Below are 23,425 nucleotides of genomic sequence, written 5' to 3'. Positions count from 1 at the left end.
CTGCACTGACTTTTTAATCCATTCCACAAATACATGCATAGCACACACCGTTCATGCTTGTTTTATTTTATGTATGTAGATGCTTTGCCTGCATGCGTGTCTGTGCCCCATGTATATGCCTGCCTCCTATAGAAGTCAGAAGAGGGCATTGTACCCCTTAGAACTGGAGTTACAGATGCTTGTGAGCCACCATGTGGCTGCTGGACATTGAATCCAGGTCCTCTAGAAGAGCAGCCAGTGCTCCTAACCACCGAGCCATCCCACACTTTTTTATGTGTGTATATGTGGGCACGCTTTGGCACTTGTGTGGAAGTTGCTGAAACTGGTTCTTTCCACAGTGTGGGTCCTGGGATTGTACTTGGGTCATTTGTCTTGACAGCTGAGGCATCTCACAAGTTCAGGTTACACAAGTCCTAAAGGGAATTGTGTAAAGGTACTTCCCTGGACTCACAGACTACAAGGGGACTGCTGGGTAATGTAGGGTGTCAGCCATTTAAGAAAACATCTCCAGCCAGGCGTGGTGACCCACACCTTTGGTCGCACGCCACTCGGGAGGCAGAGGCAGGAGGATCTCTGAGTTCAAGACCAACCTGGTCTACAGAGCGATTTCCAGGATACCTAGGACTACACACAGAGAAACCCTGTCTCGAAACAAGCAAAAGAAAGAAAATATCCCTAGCTACCACCTGCCTCCTAGAGCTTTCTACAGAGGGCCATGGGGCGCGGGCAGGGTGTACCCTGATGAGGATGACCCGGAACTTCTGATCCTTTTATCTGCATCTCCCAAGTGCGGGAATCACAGGCGTGTGCCTCCACATCCGCTGGGGATTGAACTCAGTGTCCCTGTGTGCTAGACAAGCACTCAACCGACTCAGCTCTAGACCCACGGGTAAGTCTTAAGCAGGGTCACGTGCGGATTTAAGTTTTATATCTTAGAGAGGCAGCCTACATGCTGTATGAAGGACAGGAGAGGTGAGTACGGAGGACTCTGGGCCAGGAAAGCATGTGAGACAAGGGCTGTCCCTAGCTAGAGAGGCGCAGCTTCCAACAAGGACAAAAGTGTATGAAGTGCAGGGCGGGGTGGATGGTGCACGCTTCTAATCTCGGCATGGGGGAGAGAGGTAGGGGGATCTCTCGGTTCCAGACCAGCCAGGACGCCGTAGTGAGACGCTATGTTTAAAAAATAAAAGGTTGGAAGCACGTGTCACCTTGGTGTTTGAGTGGTCTGAGGATGCCGATCACCGAGTCAGGAGACGCCCTGCGGGCACGTGGCCACGCCCATTTCCCGTCCCGGGCTCCGATTGGCTGCTTCTAGGGGCGGGGCGCGCGCGGATTACGCCGGGCCTTTTCCCGTTGGCAGCCGGGGCAGCGCAAGCCCGGAAGCGGACGGGGGCGGTGGCGGAGGCGCCTCCGGCCGGCCGGGGTTGCAGCTCCGTCCTCCCCACTCGTGGCTCCCCGGGTCCTGTGGCGTGGACAGAGACATGCAATCCCCGCCCCCAGACCCGCTGGGCGACTGCCTGCGTAACTGGGAGGACCTGCAGCAGGACTTCCAAGGTATCCAGGTGAGCGTCCCTGCGGCCATCCGTGCCCCGAGCCACGTCTCTCTGTCTCGGGGACATGGGTCGGCAGCCCTAGGTCAGACATAGGGTAGCTGGGAGGGGTCAGGGGTTGAGGCCCTCCGCCACTCTTCATTTTAAATAGCTGATGGTAGCCCTGATTGCCCGCGCGTCCCTGGCGTGCTTGGGCGGGATCCCACTGTACCGGGCCATCTCGACTTTGTGCAAAGGCCTTGAAAGCAGGCCAGGACTCCTCTGGTGGCCCTCCCTCTGCACCGCTAACCGATCTGGGACCTCGTCCCCTTCCTGGAGGGCAGTCACTCGTGGCAGAGCCCAAGCCTGGCCCGGCCGGCCTTTTGGTTCAGTCACCCAGCAAATGTGCAGTCGGACAACGCCTTCCCCGCCCTTGGCCAACTCTTTGCTGAACGCTGCAGGGAAGCAAGTTTTGATAAAATCCGGGCCTGGGTGGACATCTCAGCTTTCTGAGACAGAGGGACAGCGACCACCTAGAGAAGGGCAGGCTCGCCTTGGCGCTTCTTTCTTGTAGGGAGAGGTGGGCGGGGCAGGCTGTACCTCTTGGCTTGCCAGAGTCTGTCTGAGACTTTTGGAAAACCTCCCAGTTCCAAGTTGGGGTTGTTTGTGTCCTCTCTGTCCCCATGCTAGAGAGAGGAAGCTGCCGCTTCCAGGAAGGCTATCACTGGGCAGAGGTGCCATAGGCTAGAGCCTCAGGAGGATGTGGCCGCCCGGGTTAGCATGAGAAACAGACCCAAATAGTGGAGCCTGGCCAACTGGAGACTAGGTTAGACCTTTGCCTCTGCTGGACTGTGCCCAGCTTTGTGTCAATCCTTCCCAGCCTGCTGGTGTTAGAAATCTCTAGAGGCCTAGAGAGCCCTAAATCTCCCTGTTTGGCCATCACTATGATGGCCTCTGCCTTGATTTCCCCACACTGCCCCTTGTCCTGTCTTTAGGTTGCAACTTACAAGGTTCACCCACCAGGGCAAAGTGCCTGGGCCAAAGGTGCTTGCAGGAGGGGAGTGGATGGGAGGGACTGGCCTTAGGGTTGGGAGTCTTGTGACCTTTGACCCTAGAGGAAACATCAGGAATTCGTGGGTGGAAGGCTTTATGGATAACCCTGTATTCCGTTCCTTCAGGCTAGACAGGTAGGAGGAACTGAGGTTGGGGTGAATTCAGGTCAAGGCCCATTTTACGGGGGCGAATGACCCTTTCATGGGGGTGGCCTAAGACCATTGGAAAACACAGATATTTACATTACAATTTATAACAGTAGCAATGAAAATAAGTTTATGGTTGAGGTCACCACAACATGAGGGACTACATTAAAGGGTTGCAGCATTAGGAAGGTTGTGAAGATAGTGCCAGACACAGAAGACCCTCTGTGATGGCGGTCCTCAAGGACAGGCCACTTGTCCTCAGCCCTGCCTGCCTTCTCCCTCCCCTAGGAAACACACCGCCTGTACCGCCTGAAGTTAGAGGAGCTGACCAAACTCCAGGACAACTGTACGAACTCCATCACTCGCCAGAAGAAAAGGCTCCAGGAGCTGGCCTTGGTGCTGAAAAAGTGAGGGGGTGACTTCCCGCTGGGGGTGGGCGCTGCTGAATGGGGTGGGGGCGCTGGCTTACCCTGCATGGCTCTTCTACTCTTCCACTCCCTGGGCTCTGTTCCTTTCTCTGTCCCAAAGGGTCCCCACTGGGGCTCCTGCAGGACTCGGGCTCCCCCACCTGCACTGACTGACTCCCGCCATACTCCCAGATGCAGACCCTCTCTCCCATCCGAGTCTGCGGAGGCCGCACAGGACCTGGAAAACCAGATGAAGGAGCGCCAAGGCCTCTTCTTTGACATGGAAGCCTATTTGCCTAAGAAGAACGGGTGAGCCCTTCCTCCTTCCAGCTCCGGGGACGCGAAAGCCCTAGCCACTCTATCTGTCATTCAGTCAGCAAAGGGGTCCATGTTGACGGCCCGGCTGTCCGACAGCTCACCATCATGGGAGCCCCAAGGGGAGGGTTAGGGAATTGGTGTCTCAGTGATGGACATCTACCCGACACATGGCCAGACACAGTGTCCGGTGCAGGGATGCCTGAGTCATCTTCAGAGGCAATGAGCTAGCGCAGGAGGCTGGAGGCTGGAGAGTCCAAGGTCCTCTTTGACTACATAGTGAATTCAAAGTCAGCCTGATCAACATGGTGTGCTTCAGCCCAGCCACGGCTGTGGAGTGAGACCCTCCCTCAAAACTAGACCAAAGGGGCTGGAGAGATGGCCTAATGGTTAAGAGCACTGGTGACCAGGGTTTGATTCCCAGAACTTACATGGTAGCTTACAACTGTCTGCAACTTCAGTTCCAGGGGATCCAACACCACCTTCTGGCCTCTGTGGGCACCAGGCACACACATGGTGCACATACAAACATGCAGGCAAACACCCGTACACGTAAAAATAAAATCAAAGCCAAGCCAAGGGCTGGGGATGTAGCTGACTTGGTAGAGTACTTGCAAAACATGATTGATGCCCTGGGCAGTGAGGCTGGGTCAGCGTTGGGCAATGAGTCTGTGTCCTGGCTAGTTCTTAATGTCAACTTGATACAGCCAGAGTCATCTGAGAGGACGGAGTCTTAACTGAGAAGACGCCTCCACAAGATCAGGCTGTAAGCAAGCCTGGAGGGCATTTCCTTCCTTCCTTCCTTCCTTCCTTCCTTCCTTCCTTCCTTCCTTCCTCCCTCCCTCCCTCCCTCCCTCCCTTCCTCCCTCCCTTCTTTCCTTCCTCCCTCCCTCCTTCCTTCCTCCCTCCCTCCCTCCTTCCTTCCTCCCTTCCTCCCCTCTTTCCCTCCCTCCCTCCCTTCCTCCCTCCCTCCTTCCTCCCTCCCTCCCCTCCCTCCTTCCTTCCTTCCTTCCTTCCTTCCTTCCTCCCTCCCTCCCTCCCTCCCTCCCTTCCTCCCTCCCTTCTTTCCTTCCTCCCTCCCTCCTTCCTTCCTCCCTTCCTCCTTCCTTCCTCCCTTCCTCCCCTCTTTCCCTCCCTCCCTCCCTTCCTCCCTCCCTCCTTCCTCCCTCCCTCCCCTCCCTCCTTCCTTCCTTCCTTCCTTCCTCCCTCCCTCCCTCCTTCCTTCCTCCCTTCCTCCCCTCCTTTCCTCCCTCCCTTCCTTCCTCCCTCCCTCCTTCCTTCCTTCCTCCCTCCCCTCCCTCCTTCCTTCCTTCCTTCCTCCCTCCCTCCCTCCCTCCTTCCTTCCTCCCTTCCTCCCCTCCTTCCCTCCCTCCCTTCCTTCCTTCCTCCCTCCCTCCCCTCTTTCCTTCCTTCCTTTTTGTTTTTTGAATCAGGGTTTCTCTGTGTAGTCTTGGCTGTCCTGGAACTCACTTTGTAGACAAGGCTGGCCTTTAACTCCAAGATCTACCTGCCTCTGCCTCCCTAATGCCGGGATCAAAGGTGGGCACCACCACGCCCAACTCTAAAGTAGGGCATTTCTTAATTAATGATTGATGGTGAAGGGCCCAGCCCATTGTGGGTGGCGCCATCCCTGCGCTGGTGGTCCCGAGTTCTATAAGAAAGCAGCTGAGGAAGCCATGGGGAACAAGCCAGTGAGCAGCTCCCTCCATGGCCTCTGCATCGGCTCCTGCCCCCAGGCTCCATATGGTTTGCGTTCCTGCCTTGACTTCCCTCCGTGGACTGTGAGTCAGGGTTTGTAAGCCAAGTAAACCCTTTCCTCCTCAAGCTGTGTTTGCTCATGGTGCTTCACCCCAGCAATAGTCACGCCCACTTAAGATGAGGATGTGGGGTGCTGCTGTGGCAGACCTGAGCATGCTGCTTGGGGGAGACTGTGGAACTTTGGGCTGGAAAGCTGTCGAGTGTGGAGAGCTCAGCGGGCTGTTCTGTCGGAGCTGGGAAGACACCGCTGAGCAGTAGGACGATGGAGGCCTGGCTTGTGAAGGTCAGGTGAGGGTCAAAGACTGTTGTGGGGGCAGGCGGGATGGCTCAGTGGTCAAAGGCCCTGGCTACTCTTTCAGAGGGCCTGGGTTCAATTCCCAGCAACCACATGGCAGTGGTGTCCATATCTCACTCTGTAGACCAGGCTGGCCTTGAACTCACAGAGATCCTCCTGCCTCTGCCTTCTGAGTGCTGAGATTAAAGTCGTGCGCCACCACTTTCCGGCCAGACTTTGTAAGTTTTAAAGAGACTGCACTTTTGAAGTGTTAATTTGTAAATTCTGTACTAATTTTAAGTTGGTAATTTTGTTTTATATTGTGATGTTTATTAATATGAGATCCTGGGGATGAGCAAGAAAGGAAAGGTTAGTTTTAAGTTGATAAGGAGTCGGTTGTCCAGCTAGTTTTTATGTCAACTTGACACAGCTAGAGTCATCTGAGGGGAGGGAACCTTAACTGAGAAAAAACGCCTCCTTAAGATCCGGGCGTTGGTGGCGCACACCTTTAATCCCAGCACTCAGAGGCAGATGCAGGCGGATCTGTGTGAGTTCGAGGCCAGCCTGGTCTACAAGAGCTAGTTCCAGGACAGGCTCCAAAGCTACAGAGAAGCCCTGTCTCGAAAAACAAAAAACAAAACAAAAAAAAGATCAAGCTGTAAGCAAGCCTGTAGGGCCGTTTTCTTGACTAGTAGTTGCTGTGGGTAGGCCCAGCCCATTGTGGGTGGTCCTGAAGTCTGTAAGCAGTTGAGCAAGCTGTAGTCCTTGTGTATCAGTCCCTCCTCCAGGGTCCTGCCCTGTGTGAGTTCCCGCCTTTGCTTCCTTCCGGGGATGGCAGTCCAGGACTTGTGAGCCAAAGAAACTCTTTCCTCCCCAAGTCGCTTTTGACCACGCAGTTTGGTCACAGCAGTAGTAATCCTAACAGCTGGGAAGCCGCTCCCTTGTAGCCTCAGGCGTCTCTGCCATGCTGAGGCCGGAGCGGGCCGGCTGCCAGTCTGCTGGGTGCGCCTGCTTAGTGCGTGACACAGCGCTGCTGTCACACCTGGAGTTCTCCAGGAACACGCGGGCTTCATTAGTGGGAGGGGCAGAGCTACAAGGAGCCTGGTTTTGTTTGTTGGTTTTGGTGGTATATTTTCGAGACAGGGTCTCTTGAAGCCCAGGCTAGCCTTAACTTCTGGTCTTCTGCCCCCACCTCCAAAGAACTGGGGTTACAGGTGTGAGCTTTTATGTGGTGCCGGTGATTGAACCCAGGACCTCGTGGGTGTTAGGCAAGCACTCTGCTAGCTGAGCCATCTCCTCCACGGAGTTTTGAAGGGAGGCGCTTGAGATGGGAGTGAAGTCGGGGTGTGGCTGTGTATGGGAAGCTATGGAGGGGGTGCAGTGAGCTTCTTGGATGACCATCTGCTCTCAAGGTACCCACACAGGGAGGTCCTAGACAAAACGCCACAGACTGGAGACACTGTTACCCTAAGGACGGGATTCTGGAGCAGGCGGGGGCGAGGTGGGTGGTTGGTTAGTGGATTCTGGAGCAGGCAGGGGGAGAGGTGGGTACCATGTGTGGTTGGTTAGTGGTGCCTCTTAAACTTGGAGTATACCAAGTCCACGGGGAAGGCGACAGGCTCTAGGCTGTAGTGTTTGTCTCTGTCACTCAGGTCATCTTCTGTCCCTTAGGTTGTACCTGAGTCTGGTTCTGGGGAATGTCAACGTGACACTTCTGAGCAAGCAGGCCAAGTATGTGGCGGTGGTAGTCGGGGTTGGGTCTCCATTCTTCCCCATCCACCTTTGACTTGGTTGGTGTGGCCTTGGGGTTCTGGGTCAACTTCTCCAGGCTGGCCTGGGACCTCTGGGCATGGTGGGGAAGGCAGGCCCCCACCCAGCCTGCCCACCCGTGAGTGGGAATGGCTGCTGTTGCCCCGCCCAGGTTTGCTTACAAAGACGAGTATGAGAAGTTCAAGCTCTACCTCACCATCATCCTCATTGTCATCTCCTTCTCTTGCCGCTTCCTGTTCAACTCCAGGTGAGCGTCTTGGTCTGGGGGGACAGGGTCAGGGATAAGACTCTAGCCTCATTTCTTTGTACCCCACTCCCCAGGGTGACGGACGCTGCCTTCAACTTCCTGCTGGTCTGGTATTACTGCACACTGACCATCCGAGAGAGCATCCTCATCAATAATGGTTCCAGGTGTGCGTGTGCAGTGGGGTGGCAGCGTGAGTCCTGAGGGCAAGTGTGGAGATACCTTGTTTGCATTCCAACAGATAAAGCTTGCCTGAAGAGCAGAGCAGCCACTGGAGCTGACCTCTACAACATCTCAGACTGAAAAGAGACTGAGTTCCTGTCTCTTCCCACCCCTGTTCCCCTGCCCAGCCATCTCACTTCCTGTCTGTCTGTACAGACCTCCAGGCCTCTATGGTTAGCTAGTGGCTAGCTCCGCCCACCTGATCTTCAGGCAAGCTTTATTTATGTAAACAGGTTATCACCACAGGGTGGGTCATGCACAGGGCCCTTGGGTCTGTGGGAGCTGCCCTGATTCACAGGGATGACCAGCACCCTCTCTACAGGATCAAAGGCTGGTGGGTTTTCCATCATTACGTGTCCACGTTCCTGTCAGGAGTCATGCTGACCTGGTGAGTGACGGAGACAGACCTCAGTTGGCAGGGGAGCGGGGCGTGGCCCAAGACCCGGCTCTCACACCTCCCTCCTTTCTCCTGCTTCCCCCTAAATTTAGGCCAGATGGTCTCATGTACCAGAAGTTCCGGAACCAGTTTCTGTCTTTCTCCATGTACCAGAGTGAGTTTCCTTGCTTGGGAGGGGACGGGGGAAGAAGGCCTGTGGCCCAAAGCGGGCTCTGACATGCCCACCTGCCCGGCCACCCAGGCTTTGTGCAGTTTCTGCAGTATTACTATCAGAGCGGGTGCCTGTACCGCCTGCGCGCCCTGGGCGAACGACACACTATGGACCTCACCGTGGGTGAGTCGGGTGGCCGAGGCCCCAGGCGGGCAGGGGTGGGGGCTTCCTTAGTGAAGGTTTCCTGTCCCTTCCGGCCTGCTCACCACCTCAGGTTTTCCCACCCCACAGAGGGCTTCCAGTCTTGGATGTGGAGAGGGCTCACCTTCCTGCTTCCTTTCCTCTTCTTTGGACATGTAAGTCACCCCTGGGTGTCCCCGTGACTGAGCGCCAGGGAGCACTCACTGAGCAGACCCCTCCGTTACAGTTCTGGCAGCTCTTTAATGCACTGACCTTGTTCAACTTGGCCCGGGACCCTGAGTGCAAGGAGTGGCAGGTGAGCCAGGGTCTGGGAGGGCAGGGGACCCCTCTAGGCCTCGCCTGTCCTGACCCCGCTTTCCCGACCCCTCAGGTGCTCATGTGCGGCTTCCCCTTCCTTCTCCTCTTCCTCGGCAACTTTTTCACGACGCTCCGAGTGGTACACCAGAAGTTCCACAGCCAGCAGCATGGGAGCAAGAAGGATTAAGCTAGACGTGATGGCCAGCCCCAAAGGGGCTTTGACCTGTGTGCCAGCTGGGGTGGCAGGGTGGGGCACCCCTGTGTGTATGGGGGTTCCCTTCTGTGCCCCCTGGGCTTTGTGGGCTCTGTGGGCCCTGAGGAAGGCCTGGGCCTGGAGCCCAGCTTGCAGGATTTGGGCTCTGGGCCTCAATAAAGGAAGAGAGGCATGGAGGTGTCTGATGGATTGTGGGTGTATCCTCCCAGGGGAGGCAGGGCTTGTGGGTCCCCAACACAGCACTGATTCTTGGCTCCTGGTCTGGGAAAGAGGGTCCCCAAGCAGGTCCCAAGATAGATCCCATATCGGCTCCAACAACACCAGGCAAATACAGAAAACAACTTTATTCCAAGGGCCCGGTTATTTAAAATTATTTACACTCATTCAAAAATCACTGGTGGGGCTGCACCTCAGCTCTGGAGAGAAAAGCCCCTCTGTACAGCTGCCGAGGGCCTAAGGCACCCATCACCAGAGGTGGCTGGCTCCTCTCGCCATGTGCCCTGGGACTGGGCCGCCTGCCTGGTACAGTGGGTTGGGCTCAGCCGAGCGGCCCAGAAGGGTGTCAGTCAGGCCAGGAGTCGGTCCCTTGGCCTCCCTGTGTCGAGGCCACGCAAGGGACCACCAGAGGTGGAGGTCGGCAGAAGGGAGTTAGGGAAGTGATTACGGGGAGCAAGGTGGGCGGGTGGCAGCTCCTAGCTCCACACGTCCAGGGAGTAGCGACCCTTGGTCATCAGCTTCTTAACATAGTCCACAGCCTGGGCGTGCTCCATGGGCCCAAACTCGGCCACGATGTCGTAGAAGGTGTTCTGCACGTCTTTGGCCATGTTTCGAGCATCCCTGGGTGGAGACAAGATGTGAGGGACTCTGGAGCCACCTGTGGGTGGGTGGTCAGCACCCCATGCCTCCCGGCCCTCTACTCACCCGCAGACGTAGATGTGGGCCCCGCCCTCGTGGATGAGCTTCCACAGGTGCTCTCTGTCTCTCTTCAGCAGGTGCTGGACATAGACCTAGGGGAGGGGTGAGGTGGGCTGTAAGCCGCGTCCAGACCCCGCAGCACCGCCCCTTCATGGGGCAGCCGGGCCGCCCGCCTCACCTTGTGGGCCTGCTCCCTGGAAAAGGCCACATTAAGCTGGGTGAGGGCCCCGTCCTTGTGAAAGCGGGCCAGCTCTTCGCGGTATAGGTAGTCCTCATCCGAGCGCCGGCAGCCATAGTATAGCAGTGTCTCTCCAACCTCCTTGCCTGGGCAGGGACGACGCTATGGTGAAGGGGAGCTCTCTGGCCAGGCTCTGACCATCACAAAACCTCAGCCCCATGGCTTACCTTGCTCCCGAAGCCAGGCTCGCTCCTGGATGAAGCCCATGAAGGGGGCGATCCCTGTGCCAGGACCCACCATGATGACAGGTGTGACGGACTTGAAAGGGAGGCGGAACTGAGATTTGCGCACGAACATGGGCACCAGGGCCCGGCGGCCGTTCTCTCCTGCTGGCTCCTTGGCCCGAAGCCAGCTGGTGGCCACGCCCTTGTTCACTCGTCCAGACTTGGCCTCATACTCCACAGCCACAGCGCAGATGTGCACCGAGTTGGGGTGGACCTGAAGGAAGGACTGGTGTGAGCGTGGGAGCCCCTCTCCAGCCGCTCTCCTGGCTGGGTGTCCAGAGTCCACTGCCCCAGGCGGCGCCTCCCGGCCGAGCTGGTGCCCTCCCTTCACCTTAGAGGAGGAGGCGATGGAGTAGTAGCGGGCCTGCAGCCGAGGTAGCAGCTCACACAGGTGGTCGATGGGTGGCCGCAGTGAGGGGTAGTCTTGGAGAATGGCTAAGATGTGCCTCCGGGCCTCCACCACCCAGCTCAGGTACAGCTCCTGGGGGGACGGAAGAAGGGATGGGCAGCCTGGGCGTGTGCGTTGGGGAGGATGTGGAGGCAGAGGTGTGCAGGCTCACCTTGCCCTCGCCTGAGGATGACGCCATCTTGTGCAGCTGCTCCTGCTCAGAGGGCTCTGAGGCATACTGCGCCAGCTCGTAGAGCACGTTGGTACGCGGCGGGTTGGTGATGTCCAGGTAGTAGGTGAGGGCCGTGCGGTAGGTGGTGGGGCAGGGGAACGGGTGCTTCTTGTTGGACTCCTCTGCAGCAGAGAAGGACTGCGTGAACGGTCACCCTGGGGCAGAGCGGGGCCTCACAGAGGACAGAAGCCCTGCAGGCCTTTGTAGCAGACAGCTGACACTCCAGCCTGCTCTCTATTGTGTCCTCGACTCTGGCAAGGCTCATGCTTTCTGCTTGAACTTCAGGCCCCGCAGAGGGATCTAGCCGTGGTAGGCAGCCAGGCCTTCGAGGAAGGGGTATGTGTGTGTGTGTGTGTGTGTGTGTCCGTGTGCTCTACTGCAAGTCACTAAGGGCAGAACCAGGACACGGGTGAAGGAACCTAGCAGGCACTGAGGGCTGCTAACCCAGTCCTCACATTTACCAGTGAGGATGGAGGCCCAGGAGTAGGGAGGCAGCAGCCCATAGCCACAGAGGTAGTTGTGGAGCCCAGGCCTAAGACATAGGCCTGCTTTAGCAGCCCCGGTCCAGGAGGCTGTGTGGCTGGGTGCAGCGGGGCTGGTTCTGCCTCCTGCCTCAGGTGCCCTTTATAACTCTGACAGGGATGGAGGGCCAGACCTCATTACATAGTCTTAGGACTTTAGCACCCGGGCCACAGGCCAGAGCCAGAAGCTCAACCTTCAGACCTAGACAAGCTTGGCCCCTGGTTCCAGAACTCACCATCGAGATTGTTTAGAGACATGACGACATCCAAGTCAGCCCCTAGGATCTCCCCGATCTGGTTGACCAGGGTGGAGTCATTGGCCGGGTACACAGCCACATGATCCCCAGATTCATACCTGGAGTGGAAACGCAAGGCTCAGGAGGGAGCGAGCGAGCGGTGCCTCAGGGCCAGGTCAGCCCCAGGGAGGCGGAGGCCGCAGGTACCTGATCTTCGAGTCTGAGATGTCCAATTCCAAGTGCATCAGGTGCCGCTCAGTGCCCTGGTTCAGTTTCCGGTTAGTGGTGACAGCAGCCAGGAATGGGTTCTTGGCATCAAAGGGGCTGGCAGGAAGAAAGGTCATGATTGGCTTGGGACCTGCTTCCACTAAACACTGGGAGCAAGAGCTGGTGGGGGCAGGGGGCTTCGAGCCTTCAAGGGCCATGAGGGAGCCCATTTAGTATGGCAAGGGCTGTCCCAGCCCCGTAAGTAAATCAAGTGGGCAGAGCAAAGGGACACAGACAGGAAAACAAGCTGGCCCCTAAGACCCTCTGCATTCTGCCCGTGGGGGGCCTGAGCCAGGGGGTGGAGCCACTGTGGAAGCTACCTAGTCCTGAGATACTTGCACAGACTTGGCTTTCACACTCACATTCAGAGACTGTAGTGTGTCTAGGAGGCAGATGAAAGAGTCTGCCCCAGCAGGATGGCGACTGGGGAGGTTCCAGCGGGAATAACCTGGGTGGTACCCAGGGGTATGCAGGGTCAAAGTGAGAACAGGATTTGGACTTTTTGTGGACAGGTTTTCATGTATCCCGGCCTTGGAACCCACTATGCAGTTGAGGACAACTGGACTCTTGACCCTCCCTCCTCCACCTTGTGCTGAGCTTGAGAGAGTGCTGCGGATGGGCCCCGGGGCCTCACACCTGCTAGGTAAGCACTCCACCAGTTAAGCTGCATGCCAATGGCCGTGGAGTCCAAGGAAAGGAAAGGGGCTTCTTGCCCAGGTTTGCCCTGCCAGGGCTGGGCTCCTGAGGCCTCAGTGGGGAGTACTCCTGTCCTCCTGTCCTCTGGGCAGCCTGTGCCCTTCCAGTTAGTGGAAAGAGGGGTGTGGGTGTCCCCAGTGTGCTCGCTCAGATGACTCTGGAGGGACATACGAGGGCCCAGGCTTCCAGCCCCGTTCCCTTCCTGCTTACGGTTTCTGGTTCTCATAGCTCTTCAGGCGGCCCATCTCGCCGGTGTAAACCTTGGCAGCATCAATGTCTTCGTGGACCAAGAGCTCATACTGACGAATGCTGGAGGGGAAAACCAAGACTGGGGTCAGGGCCAGGAGGGAGGCTGCAGGGCCAGCCACAGCAAGAAAGGGCTTCAACTACACAGCGGACATGAGTGGAAGACACAGGACAGAGGGCCACGGGGCTACAGACACAATAGAGACGACGGAGAGGTAAAGGCGAGAGGGGGGCTGCAGCTGCCCCGCGAGCCCGAGGGACCAGCAGAAGCCAGATGGAAGGACAGCCAGTGCCATGTGATGCCACAGGACCACACCCCTCCCCTTCAGGGAGCCCCTTCATCTAGAACGAGGACCCCCAGATCCTGTGCCTGAGCTCTTGACCTCCTTCCTCACTCTGTCCCCAGGGCCACCCAGCCCAGGCCCCGGCCTCGGCCTTCCACTTACCTGGACTCCTCCCCAGTGGCTTCCACCCCGAAGAACTCGCACACGGCTGGCCAGAACTGCTCCCTCCATGTGATGAAATCCTCTTCCAAGCTGGGGAGAGGAGAGGCTCAGTCAGCTAGACATCAGCCCGCCGTCACCCTGTGGCTCCCAGCTCTGCTAGGGGAAGGAGGGTGGCCAACACTCCAGGCTGGACCTGTGACACTAGGGTGACACTTACTTCCCATCGTCATCACCAAGGCCCAACTCAAAGATGCGCTGGGCGCCGAGCTGCTCCAGTCGCTGGTCCACATACTTGCCCATGGCATTGAAATGCTCATAGGTCTTGTTCCCAAGGCCGAACACCTGTGGGGACGGCAGGGGAGGCTCTGAGGCTCTGCCCAGTGGGATCTGGTGTCCTTGGGGTGGGCTGAAGTCTGCACTGGGAGCCTCTGGCACCATGCGCACTGAGAAGAATGCCTGAAGGCCTTATTTAGGTGACCTGCGGTCCACAGGTAGCTCCTTTTATGACCAGCCTTTTTACACCTCCAATCCAAGTGACCAGCTTAGCTGGAGGCTCCAGTCCTCCTTGCTTGGCCAAATTATATTGTTTTAGCCTTTTGTCCAATACCATATGTCCTGAGGGGTCAGCGGGCAATGTGGGAGGAGGCGCTCTAGAAGGGCAAACCCTCACTGAAGTAAGGATGAGGTCCTTGCTGGAGGCCCCGCCCGGCAGACGGTGAAGGGACAGGAGCATCCTAGGATTCTGGGGAGCTGCCAGAGGCCAGCGTACACCCAGAGGATTCTGGGAAACTCACAGCAAACTTGACCCCAGTGAGGTCCACATCAGTCTCCTGCAGCCAGTCATAGAAGTCCTGGGCGTTGTCGGTGGGGTCACCCTCGCCATACGTGGCCATGCAGAAGACTACCAGGGACTTGTCGATCTCAGGCAAGCTGCTCAGGTCGGCCTAGAGAGACAGGGGTGTCACCACTGTGGCCTGGGCCCACAGCTGATGAACAGAGTGGCAGGTGGGAAGGCCTTGGTCCAGGCAGTCCCTCGTGCATTTCTAATAAATTTAAAAGGCAGTCTGGAGATGGAGGACCCCACAGCAGCAGGGGCCAGTGGGGGGATGGGAGGGAGTGGCCGTGGGAAGGTCTGAGAGAAGACCTCACAGGGTGCCTCTTCAGTTGTGGGGGAGTGTCAGTGACTAATGTGGCAACTTCTGGGCCACCTGCTCCCTCCCTTCTACCGGTGGCTGACAGAGTTTTGTGCACTATGTAAAGCCACCCCATGTAAGCGAATGGAGGCAGGCAGTACCAGGAGAAGAAGTCTGGGGAGCTGGCAGATAGTGAGGGGCAATAGTGCTCCTGTCCCTAGCTGCTAAGAACATGGTTGAGATGTGTCATATCCTATACAGGCTTAAGAGGAACAGTGTAGGCAGGATGGCTTACGGATATAAGGAGGGCCTCCACTGCCCCTAACTATGGCCTCTCTCTCGACCCCTCCCTGGTTCTATCCCAACTCTTCGTCAGCTTTAATGCACAAGTTACTAAGAGGCTCAACATAAGGTGGCTTAGAGCTCTCTGAGATGACCCCACCCAACACCTTCCATAGAGAGGAGAGGCACCCTGGGGCCCCTCACACTTGAGCAGCAGGGTGGGGTACACAGGGCAGCATATGGTGGGGCTCACTCACCAAGTCATACTCTTCGGGGTCTGCAGACATGCCCCGCATCCCATAGCGGTGGGCATCCTTGGACAGGCGGTTGGCAAACTCCTCAGCAGTCCCCGTCTGGGAGCCATAGAATACGATAATGTTCCTTCCCTAAGGGAAGAGGCAGACACCCGGTGAGTAAGGGCCCAGGACACACGGGGCAGGCCTGGCAAGTGGAGCCCTCTCTCTCCTGGCCTCAGGTCTTGAGTCACTTGAGCTGACACCGGCTGTCATACATGCTATGACGGAAGAGGACGGACATCACCCAAGGGAGTCCAGCTGCCGTCATCAGAGCAATCTCACACATCACTCAAGACCATACTCTGACACTGGAAAAACCAAACCCAATACTGAGTATGAAAAGGGAAGGTGACTGGGAAATATGGAGAGCAGACCTCCATTTTGCCTTACGTAGGTATCAATAAATATACCAGACAGTGGATGTGATCCTTTGGCATCTGTGGGGGCCACAATCTCCAACCACACACAGGACACCAAAATCTGCAGTCACTAAAGTCCCTTGTATAACACAGTGAGGCAGAAGCTGGGGAGACGGCTCGTTAGGTAAGAGCATGCTGCTCCTGTAGAGGACCAAGTGCAGCGCCCTGCACACACACGCACACAGTGGCCACCGTGACCTGTAATTCCAGCTCCAGGGACTGAAAGGCCTCTGGCCTCAGTGCACCCGCACTCCTTCCTGAGCACAACCCTCCCCACATGCATAACTAAAAAATAAGGCAGGCAGTGGTGGCCTGTCTTTAATCCTAGCACTGGGGTGGCAGAGGCAGGTGGATTTGAGTTCTGGGCTACAGGGTAAGTTCCAGGACAGTCAGGGCTACACAGAGAAACCCTGTCTCAAGAAACAAAGATGTGTGTGTGTGTGTGTGTGTGTGTGTGTGTATACATGTATGTCTACACAATATATAAAGTAGATCTTAAAATAGGCATTTGCACAGGAGCTACATCTATCTTCATACTTCCTAATTTTAAAAAATGTATTTTTATCTTAAGTGTATGGATGTGTGCATCATGTGTATTTATTCTGGAGCCACTGGAAGCCAGAGGTATCTGATCTGGAACTGGGGTTACAGACAGTTGCAAGCCACCATGAGGGTGCTGGGAATTGAACCAGGTCCTGTGCAAGAGCAGCACGTATTCTTATCATTGAGCCATCTCTGGCCCTCTCTTTAAAAATTTTAGACAGGGTGTTACTATGGTAGCCCAGGCTGGCCTTAACTTTTGATTTTCCTGCTTCACCTTTCTTATTGCTAGGATTACAGGTGTGTATCACCATACCTGGCTTCCAGTGTACCTCGTGTGTGTGTGTGTGTGTGTGTGTGTGTGTGTGTGTGTGTGTGTGTGTGTGTGTGTGTGTGTGTGTGTGTGTGTCAGCAGGAACCTATGGAGACCCAAGGACTACACTGGGTGTCGTTCCTCCGTCACTGGTTTTGAATGAGGCTTCTCACTGGTGTGGAGCTCACCAATCAGGCTATGCTTGTTGACAAGGGAGCTTTGGGAATTAGAAGCGTATGCTACCCTGTCTGGCTTTTTATGTGGGCTCTGGGGAATGGACTCAAATTGTAAACTTTGATAATAAGGGGGGGTGTCTGTTTTTACATTTTACTTTATCCAAGAAAGTCAAAGTCAAAGCAGAGCCCCTTGTGCTGTGTAAGATGAGGACATCCTTAGCACTCGGGCCGCTCATTTCCAACAGCCCTCAGCCCTCCTATCAAGCCCCCTCGGTGCCCACCAGGACCAAGCTCAGTCTCCTAAGAACAGAAACAGGAGTCTCACCGTTTTCTTCATCTTCTCCACGAAGCTGCTCTCTTTGACTGATGGGGTCCTAAAAAACAAGACAGTCTGATTTGACGGGGTAGAGGCAGCTGTTATAGGATGGGTGTGACGGGCTGTGGTACCTGGACTATCCCCTAGTGATGAAGCCAACAGTGGGACTAGTCCAATCACTCCTCCAACCCATCAATGAGTTTATAGAGATCAGTCAGTTTTAGGGCTGCTCTGAGTCCGACCTGGTCCTCTGCCCATGCTCCCTTCCCAGTGTCTGACCCCTCTCCAGTTCTGTCTTTGCCATCACCTCAGGCAAACAGGACACAAACTCCCGCCCTGGTGTAGACAGTGAGCCAGTGGGAAACTCTATGTCGGTAAGTGTGTGTGGGGGGGGCATGCAGAAACAGCTCAGCCATTAAGAGGGCTTGACCCGCAGTCACGAGGACAAGAGCTTAGACCCAGCACCGAACCACACAACAAGCTGGGCAGCCTCTGCCGTGCACACAGCTGCACACACTACACAAAATAAATGCACAAGGTTAAAAGGCAACACTTATGGGGCTCGGGGGGACCTCTGCACCCGTGTATCTGTGTCTCATGTGCATGTGTGACCTCCCTCCCTGACACACGCACAATGCACAAGAAATGAGGACAGCCAGGGTTGCACAGAGAAACCATCTTGAAACCAAACGAGACTGGTGTGAGAGAAGGTGTTCTAGAAAGAAATCCTAGCTCTTGCTTCTTTGGTCAAGCCAGTGACTCACCACACCCTGGTGAGTAGACACAAGTTCTTGATTCCCCTGGGCTTAGCTTGGCCTTCCCTGACCCCTTCCCACAAACCCCTACTGTCCCTCAACACAGAATCCGAGCTTCCTCAGAACAAGTTTTCCTGCATCAAGGACACCACCTTTAACAGGGCACATACATCCATGGAGCACTTCCCACCACGGAGTCAAATGGCTTCCCCGAAGGACTGCCTTTAATAACCAGGAGGGTCTGTGCGTCTGCCTGGCGCTCGGCACACAATTCATGGCTTCCCTGCATGGCTGGTCCAGCATCTGTCACACAGAGGTAGACAGAGGCCTCTGGGGATACTGCCTACTCCCTACCCCTTGGTTGAGAAACCAGCTCCTGGCTTTTCTCAAAAGACAGATGTTTCCATAGAAGTTTCATCTCCAGCTGGGGCAGGCAGGGTGGAAGTGGGCCCCACGCCAGGAGTTGAGGGTGGGGCCCAGAACGTGCCATCTCTGTCTTCCAAGGGCCTGCCTGGGGGTCACAGCAGAAGAGAAGCCATGGCAGGGGCAGAGCTGGTTGCAAGTCTAGTCCTGTCACCACAAGGGCATGTGACATCCCGGCCCCACTGCCTGAAGGGCTCAGCTACTAACCAAACTTGACTTCCAAAAGTGTTCCTGAGACCTGCCAGGCACCTTTAATGACACAAAGGGGACAAAGGTCTTCTTGGAAAGTGAACAGCTGTTTGGGCCAGTCTGTGATTTTAGACACCCAGCAGCCTAAGGTGGCATGGGCCACAAAGCCTGGTACCTGGCGCCAGCCAGACAGGAGAGGCTGGTTCCATTCTCTGACAGCAAGTGACTGCTGAGGCGCAGAGCAGCAGGCTCCCAAGGGCGCAAACAAGGAACCGCTGGCTGCGGTGAGCGGACAGGACCTGAGGCTAGCCTCCTGCTGCAGGCGAGAGGAACCGCTGGCTGGGGTGAGCGGACAGGACCTGAGGCTAGCCTCCTGCTGCAGGCGAGAGGAACCGCTGGCTGGGGTGAGCGGACAGGACCTGAGGCTAGCCTCCTGCTGCAGGCGAGAGGAACCGCTGGCTGCGGTGAGCGGACAGGACCTGAGGCTAGCCTCCTGCTGCAGGCGAGAGGAACCGCTGGCTGCGGTAAGCGGACAGGACCTGAGGCTAGCCTCCTGCTGCAGGCGAGAGGGGCCGAACTTCAGCCGGCTGGCTCTGGCCATGGTGAGGTGAGGGCCCTGCGCAGGTTTGCCTGGAGACACTCTGCTTGACCTTGGGGGCAAAGACCAGGCACCACAGAGCACTTCTTGGGTGGGGATGGGGCAAGAGGTCAACCTCAGGTGCAGTTCCTCAGCTGCTTTGTTCAGACAAGCCCTCTCACTTACCTGGAACTCACTGGGCACCAAGCCCCCGGATCTGCCTGCCCGGCACTAGGATTACAAGCCTGCCTCCATGCCCAGCTTTTTTTACACAGGTTCTGGGGATCAAACTCACATTTTCATGGTTGTGTAGCAGACAGTTTTGCAAACCATCTCCTGACCCACACCTCAACACCTTTGAGGCCCAACGCCTGCCCTGTGAGTGGCTTCACTTTGGCCCTGGGGGACAGGAAGAACTGTCTGGATCCAGCGGGGGCAGTGGCCTCTGGGAAAAGAAGGAGTCAGAGAAGCCTCTGCTGAACAATTGCACTGCCCCTCCTGAGCAGCCCTTCGTGCCTGGGAGCAGCCCCCAGCCAGCCTATGGAAGCAGACCTGGCAGCGCCCACCTGGGGGTCGACGCATAGCGGCTACTGGACCCCAGCCCAGGCAGCTGCCTCTCCCTCTGGCAAAGGATGGCAGCACGGGCCCCCTGCCCATGGGCTCCCCGCACGTCTGCACTGGGGCTGAACTGACCTCAGGGTGGGTTCGTCCGGCGGAGATGAGTATGCACATCCCATGGTGCCCCTGCTCTCAGCGGGGACTGGGGAAAAGGAGGGTCCCACACTGAGCTCTGCTGCAGCTGCCTGGGAGCCGACAGAAAGGACGCTCAGCTCTGACCATTCTCAGAGTGGTGGGGTAGGCTGCTTGGCCCAGAGACTGTGAAAGTGCCACCAGACACCCCAGAAGTCCTCTCAGGCCTTCGCTTCGGCACCTCTGTCCGCCTCTGTCCCATCAGCCTGTGAACTCTGCAACATCTGGCAGCTCCAGCGGGACTGAGACTGCAACCTCCCATGATCCCCTGCGGCTGGGGTAACAACTCCCCCCCTTCTGTATGGACTGAGGGAAGGAGAGAACATTTCCACCCCCCCTCAGTCTCCTTGGTAACTGTTTATATCAGAGCCCTGCTCCCCACACCCTCCCCTTTTCCCATTAGGAGGAGAAAAAGAGGATGGAGGACAAAGCTGCCCTGACACAGACGTGTGCAGGTTGCAACAATAAGAACCAAGCCAGCTGTCGCTGCTGCCAGGGACCCTGAAGACAACTGGGGCCCTGTCACCTGGGGACATCCTGGGCACTACAGGGAGATATACTTTCCCGTCCTGCCCCATGCAGCGGGAACAGCCAGCCTAAGATCTTAAGGAATCCCTTTCTTGGTACCCAAGCACAGACCCCAGAGCCCTGTGCAGGTGGCAGCTGGCCCAAATTGTGGGAACACAGATACCACATGGTTCCACAGCACCGCCTGAAAGGTTCCAATTAGTGCCCCGCCCCCCCCAGCCCTCCACTGGGAGCAGGAAGTCAGCTGCAGGCCACCAGAGTGGGGGGGGGGAGCAGGAAAAGTACTGAGTCACTGGGTGAACCCAGATGCCTCAAGGGGGTGCATTTTTTGTTGCTATCCCAGGCAATGAGGAGAAGCACTTCTGAAAGCTGAAGCAACTCAAATTTAATTTTCTGTCTGATTCCTCCTGGGATGTCCTGCTGACGGGGAGGGACCTGGGAAGCTGCTTTTGAGCTTGCAGGGTCTGGCCGTTCAGTGACTAAAGTCTCCAGGCCACGGGGTTAACAGGCAGAGAGGGGGATGAGAATGGGGCTTAGATATGGTGGCAGCAGGAGAGGAGCAGGAGTCCGAGCAGGACGGGATGGTCAGCCTCCGCCATCACCAGGAGGCCTGTGCAGAGCTCAGAGGACAGTGGGTGGCTCTCTACAGGGCCCCACCCCTAGGAGGGCTGCTTCAAAGGGAGTTGAAAACCAGCGGGCAGTGGAGGGCCCACAGAGGCCTCGGACCAAGAGCACAGGAAAAGGGCTGAGCCTGGTGGTGGTCTCTGCAAATCTCTGGTAGCAGCACTTTGGAGGCTGAGGCACGAGGACAGAGTTCAAGGCTAGCCTGGACTACAGAGTAAATTTGTCTCAAAAGAATAAAGCTAGGGATTAGCTCAGCAGACAGAGTAGCTGTCGACCAGGCTCGCAGGCTCCCACAAAGCCCAGGGCTCCACCCCCAGCACCAGATAAACTGCGAAAGGGAGGAACGGAATGTGTACATTTGTAATTCCAGGACTCAAAGGTGGAGACAGGAAAAATGGGGTCAGTATTATCCTCTACGCAGGGACATAGCAAAGGACAGGTCAGCTTGAGTCAAGGAGACAACATAAAAAGGAAAACCAAAAAGCCAAGGCCAATGTGCTGGCTAATTTTACCAATTAACACAAGCCAGTGTCATCTGAGAGGCGGGAGCCCTGATTGAGAAAACACCTCCAGAAGATCTGGCTGTAGGAGGCCTCAGTTCACTGTGGGTGGGGCCATTCCTAGCCTGGTGGTCCTGGGCTCTGTAAGAGCGAAGGCTGAGCAAGCCATGAGCAGAAAGCAATAGGGAGTGTCCCTCTGTAGGACTCACATGCAGAACCTGCTATCCACCCGGAAGGCCGGTGAACAGTCCAGTGATGTTTTGTGCTATCTGTGTGACAGAGGCCATACTGTCCCCCACACCCTTTTTGTGAACTTGTCAATCTGTAGAAGGTATCATATGTAGTCAAATCTATAGAACCCATCCTTATGGAAAATGTCACATGCACTTTACAAAGAGTTTCCATGAAGTCATGTCTTAAGCTTTATTGTGCATATAGAATTAAGTTATCACCAGGAGACTTTTCACCAAATTGTGCTGTGCTTAAATATATGCCTAAAATAAACTATTCAGGGTGGCTACTTCAGGATTCAGGATATGAGCTGAATAAGTGAAATAAATCCTTTTCCCACCAAGTTCCTTTTGGTCATAGTGTTTCATCATATGACACTAAGACAGCCAGTGAAATGACTTAGTGGATCAAAGTGCTTTTGTTGCATAGCTTTCCTGCAACAGGCTACCTTTGGAGGGTCAACGGGAAGGACAGAATCCACCTGACCAGACATCAAGTCCCCTGGAACTGTGAGTCCCCATGTGGGTGCTAGGAATCGAACCCAAGTCCTCTGCAAGAGCAGACAGTACTCTAACTGCTGAGCCATCCCTGAAGCCAAGGCTTTCTCTTTGAGAAACACATCTGTGTTTCTAGTTTTGAGATCACTGGCACAAGGACATCTGTATAAAAAGAGTGGCCCTGAACCCCCTTATGCTTCTCCATCGCTGACGTACCAAGATAAAGATAGACGTTAAGAACTGCCTGCAGCCTTGGCTCTGGGCAATGCTGCGATTTCAAAGGCAAGCCATCCCCAGACAAAGTTCGCTTGAGGAAATGAGAGTCTTTGTGGCTTTCCTAAACATGCCCCACGAGGGCACAATGGGCCAAACCCAGATCGTAGAAGACTGTGAAACAACAGGCTGGAGCTTCCTTCACACGAGTATTCCCAGGGAGAGACGGGAGTGGGCAGACCAAGAACTCATGGAAGGCTGCTGTGTTTAGGAAAAGTTGCCATTCTCAGACGAATGGCATGAGAGTTCTACTACAACTGCAGGGCTGGGAATGAGGCATTTTGGGGTGACCGCACATGGATGACCGTGACGCTGACTGCGTAACTGTACATGTGTCAATATTCAACCATGAGGCTGGAGAGATGACTCAGTGGGTATAGGCACTTGCTGCCAAGCCTGATGACCTGAGTTCAATCCCTGGGACCCATATGTATAGTTAAAAAGAGAGGGTTTTAGGCTGGGGTGTGACTCAGTAGTAGAGCATTTGCTGAACATGCACAAGAATCTGGGTACTATCCCCAGCACCGAAAGAAAAACTAGAAAAAGGATTTTATTATATGCAAATTATAACTGAATATACCCGATTCCTCTCTACAAAGAGAAAGGCATATGGTATTAATCGAGTGCAATACATGGGTCTTTAGATACTGAATTAAAAAAAAATCCAACCTAAAAATCTAAAGACAAAGCTCTGATCAGCCAACCAAGGATAAAAACAGATGTGAGGGGAGAATTAATTGTGTGACGTCTAAAAGCAGAGTCCAGGGAGACAACTCAGTGGGTAAAGGCGCTTGTCACCAAGCCTGATGACGGGAGTTCAATCCCTGGAATGCACATGGTGAAGGGAGAGGGCTGGCCGCTGGGAGCTGTCCTCTGAGCTCTAGGCAATCAGTGTTGGGTTAGAGCAATTCGAAGCTTTGTTACACCAGTGCCGGGACCCTGTCTTGGGGTCCCATGACTGCACGTCAGATGCTTTAGCCCTCTGAACCATCTCCTCAAACTCTTAGGCCTCAGTCTGGGATTACAAGTATACTCCGCCACAGTTGGCTTAACTTTTCTTTTAATTGGCTTTATTTAACCTTTCCCTTAGAAAACCCCATTCTCTTCTCTCCAGCCATGCCTCCCCCCTTGCTTCTGAAGGCATCAGAGTCTCTGAACTCTAGCTTTCCCTCAATCCATAGCCCTAACAAGCCCTACCCAATGTTCTACGGGATCC

The 23,425-nt window shown here is 55.6% G+C and overlaps 2 protein-coding genes across 5 annotated transcripts in view; one reads left to right on the top strand and one right to left on the bottom strand.

Moving 5' to 3' along the window:
• Positions 1-1,354: 1,354 nt before the first annotated feature.
• Tmem120a (transmembrane protein 120A) lies at positions 1,355-9,150 on the top strand. 2 transcript variants are annotated; one of them, XM_021233164.2, is made up of 12 exons: positions 1,355-1,562; positions 3,017-3,135; positions 3,328-3,444; positions 7,154-7,213; positions 7,404-7,499; positions 7,574-7,663; positions 8,041-8,106; positions 8,208-8,269; positions 8,357-8,449; positions 8,541-8,622; positions 8,694-8,762; positions 8,838-9,150. In XM_021233164.2, the coding sequence occupies exons 1-11, from the start codon at positions 1,482-1,484 to the stop codon at positions 8,716-8,718; spliced, it is 891 nt and encodes a 296-aa protein (XP_021088823.1). In that variant the 5' UTR covers positions 1,355-1,481; the 3' UTR covers positions 8,719-8,762; positions 8,838-9,150. The 2 variants fall into 2 exon arrangements, with proteins under 2 accessions (XP_021088823.1, XP_005080425.1); XM_005080368.4 differs by having other exon boundaries at positions 1,357-1,562; positions 8,558-8,622.
• Positions 9,151-9,307: 157 nt separating this feature from the next.
• The window catches only part of LOC101843888 (NADPH--cytochrome P450 reductase), a 45,064-nt gene continuing 30,946 nt past the window's right edge, over positions 9,308-23,425 (bottom strand). For 2 of the 3 annotated variants that reach the window (XM_005080367.4, XM_013120787.3), the window contains exons 3-16: positions 16,872-16,920; positions 15,060-15,188; positions 14,182-14,331; positions 13,605-13,729; positions 13,388-13,477; positions 12,906-13,004; positions 11,940-12,056; positions 11,733-11,851; positions 10,916-11,097; positions 10,687-10,836; positions 10,299-10,569; positions 10,072-10,217; positions 9,900-9,985; positions 9,308-9,815 (exon numbers count right to left, since the gene is read on the bottom strand). In XM_005080367.4, the coding sequence (XP_005080424.1) occupies positions 9,671-9,815; positions 9,900-9,985; positions 10,072-10,217; positions 10,299-10,569; positions 10,687-10,836; positions 10,916-11,097; positions 11,733-11,851; positions 11,940-12,056; positions 12,906-13,004; positions 13,388-13,477; positions 13,605-13,729; positions 14,182-14,331; positions 15,060-15,188; positions 16,872-16,920 (1,858 nt within the window). In that variant the 3' untranslated portion in view covers positions 9,308-9,670. Of the gene's footprint in view, positions 9,816-9,899; positions 9,986-10,071; positions 10,218-10,298; positions 10,570-10,686; positions 10,837-10,915; positions 11,098-11,732; positions 11,852-11,939; positions 12,057-12,905; positions 13,005-13,387; positions 13,478-13,604; positions 13,730-14,181; positions 14,332-15,059; positions 15,189-16,871; positions 16,921-19,499; positions 19,745-23,425 lie in introns of those variants that run through there. The other variant, XM_040731684.1, reaches the window with a different exon arrangement.

This window comes from Mesocricetus auratus, unplaced genomic scaffold, assembly GCF_017639785.1.
Source record: "Mesocricetus auratus isolate SY011 unplaced genomic scaffold, BCM_Maur_2.0 Super-Scaffold_100025, whole genome shotgun sequence".
Taxonomy (NCBI): Eukaryota; Metazoa; Chordata; class Mammalia; order Rodentia; family Cricetidae; genus Mesocricetus; species Mesocricetus auratus.
This window is presented reverse-complemented; position numbering and strand designations above follow the sequence as displayed.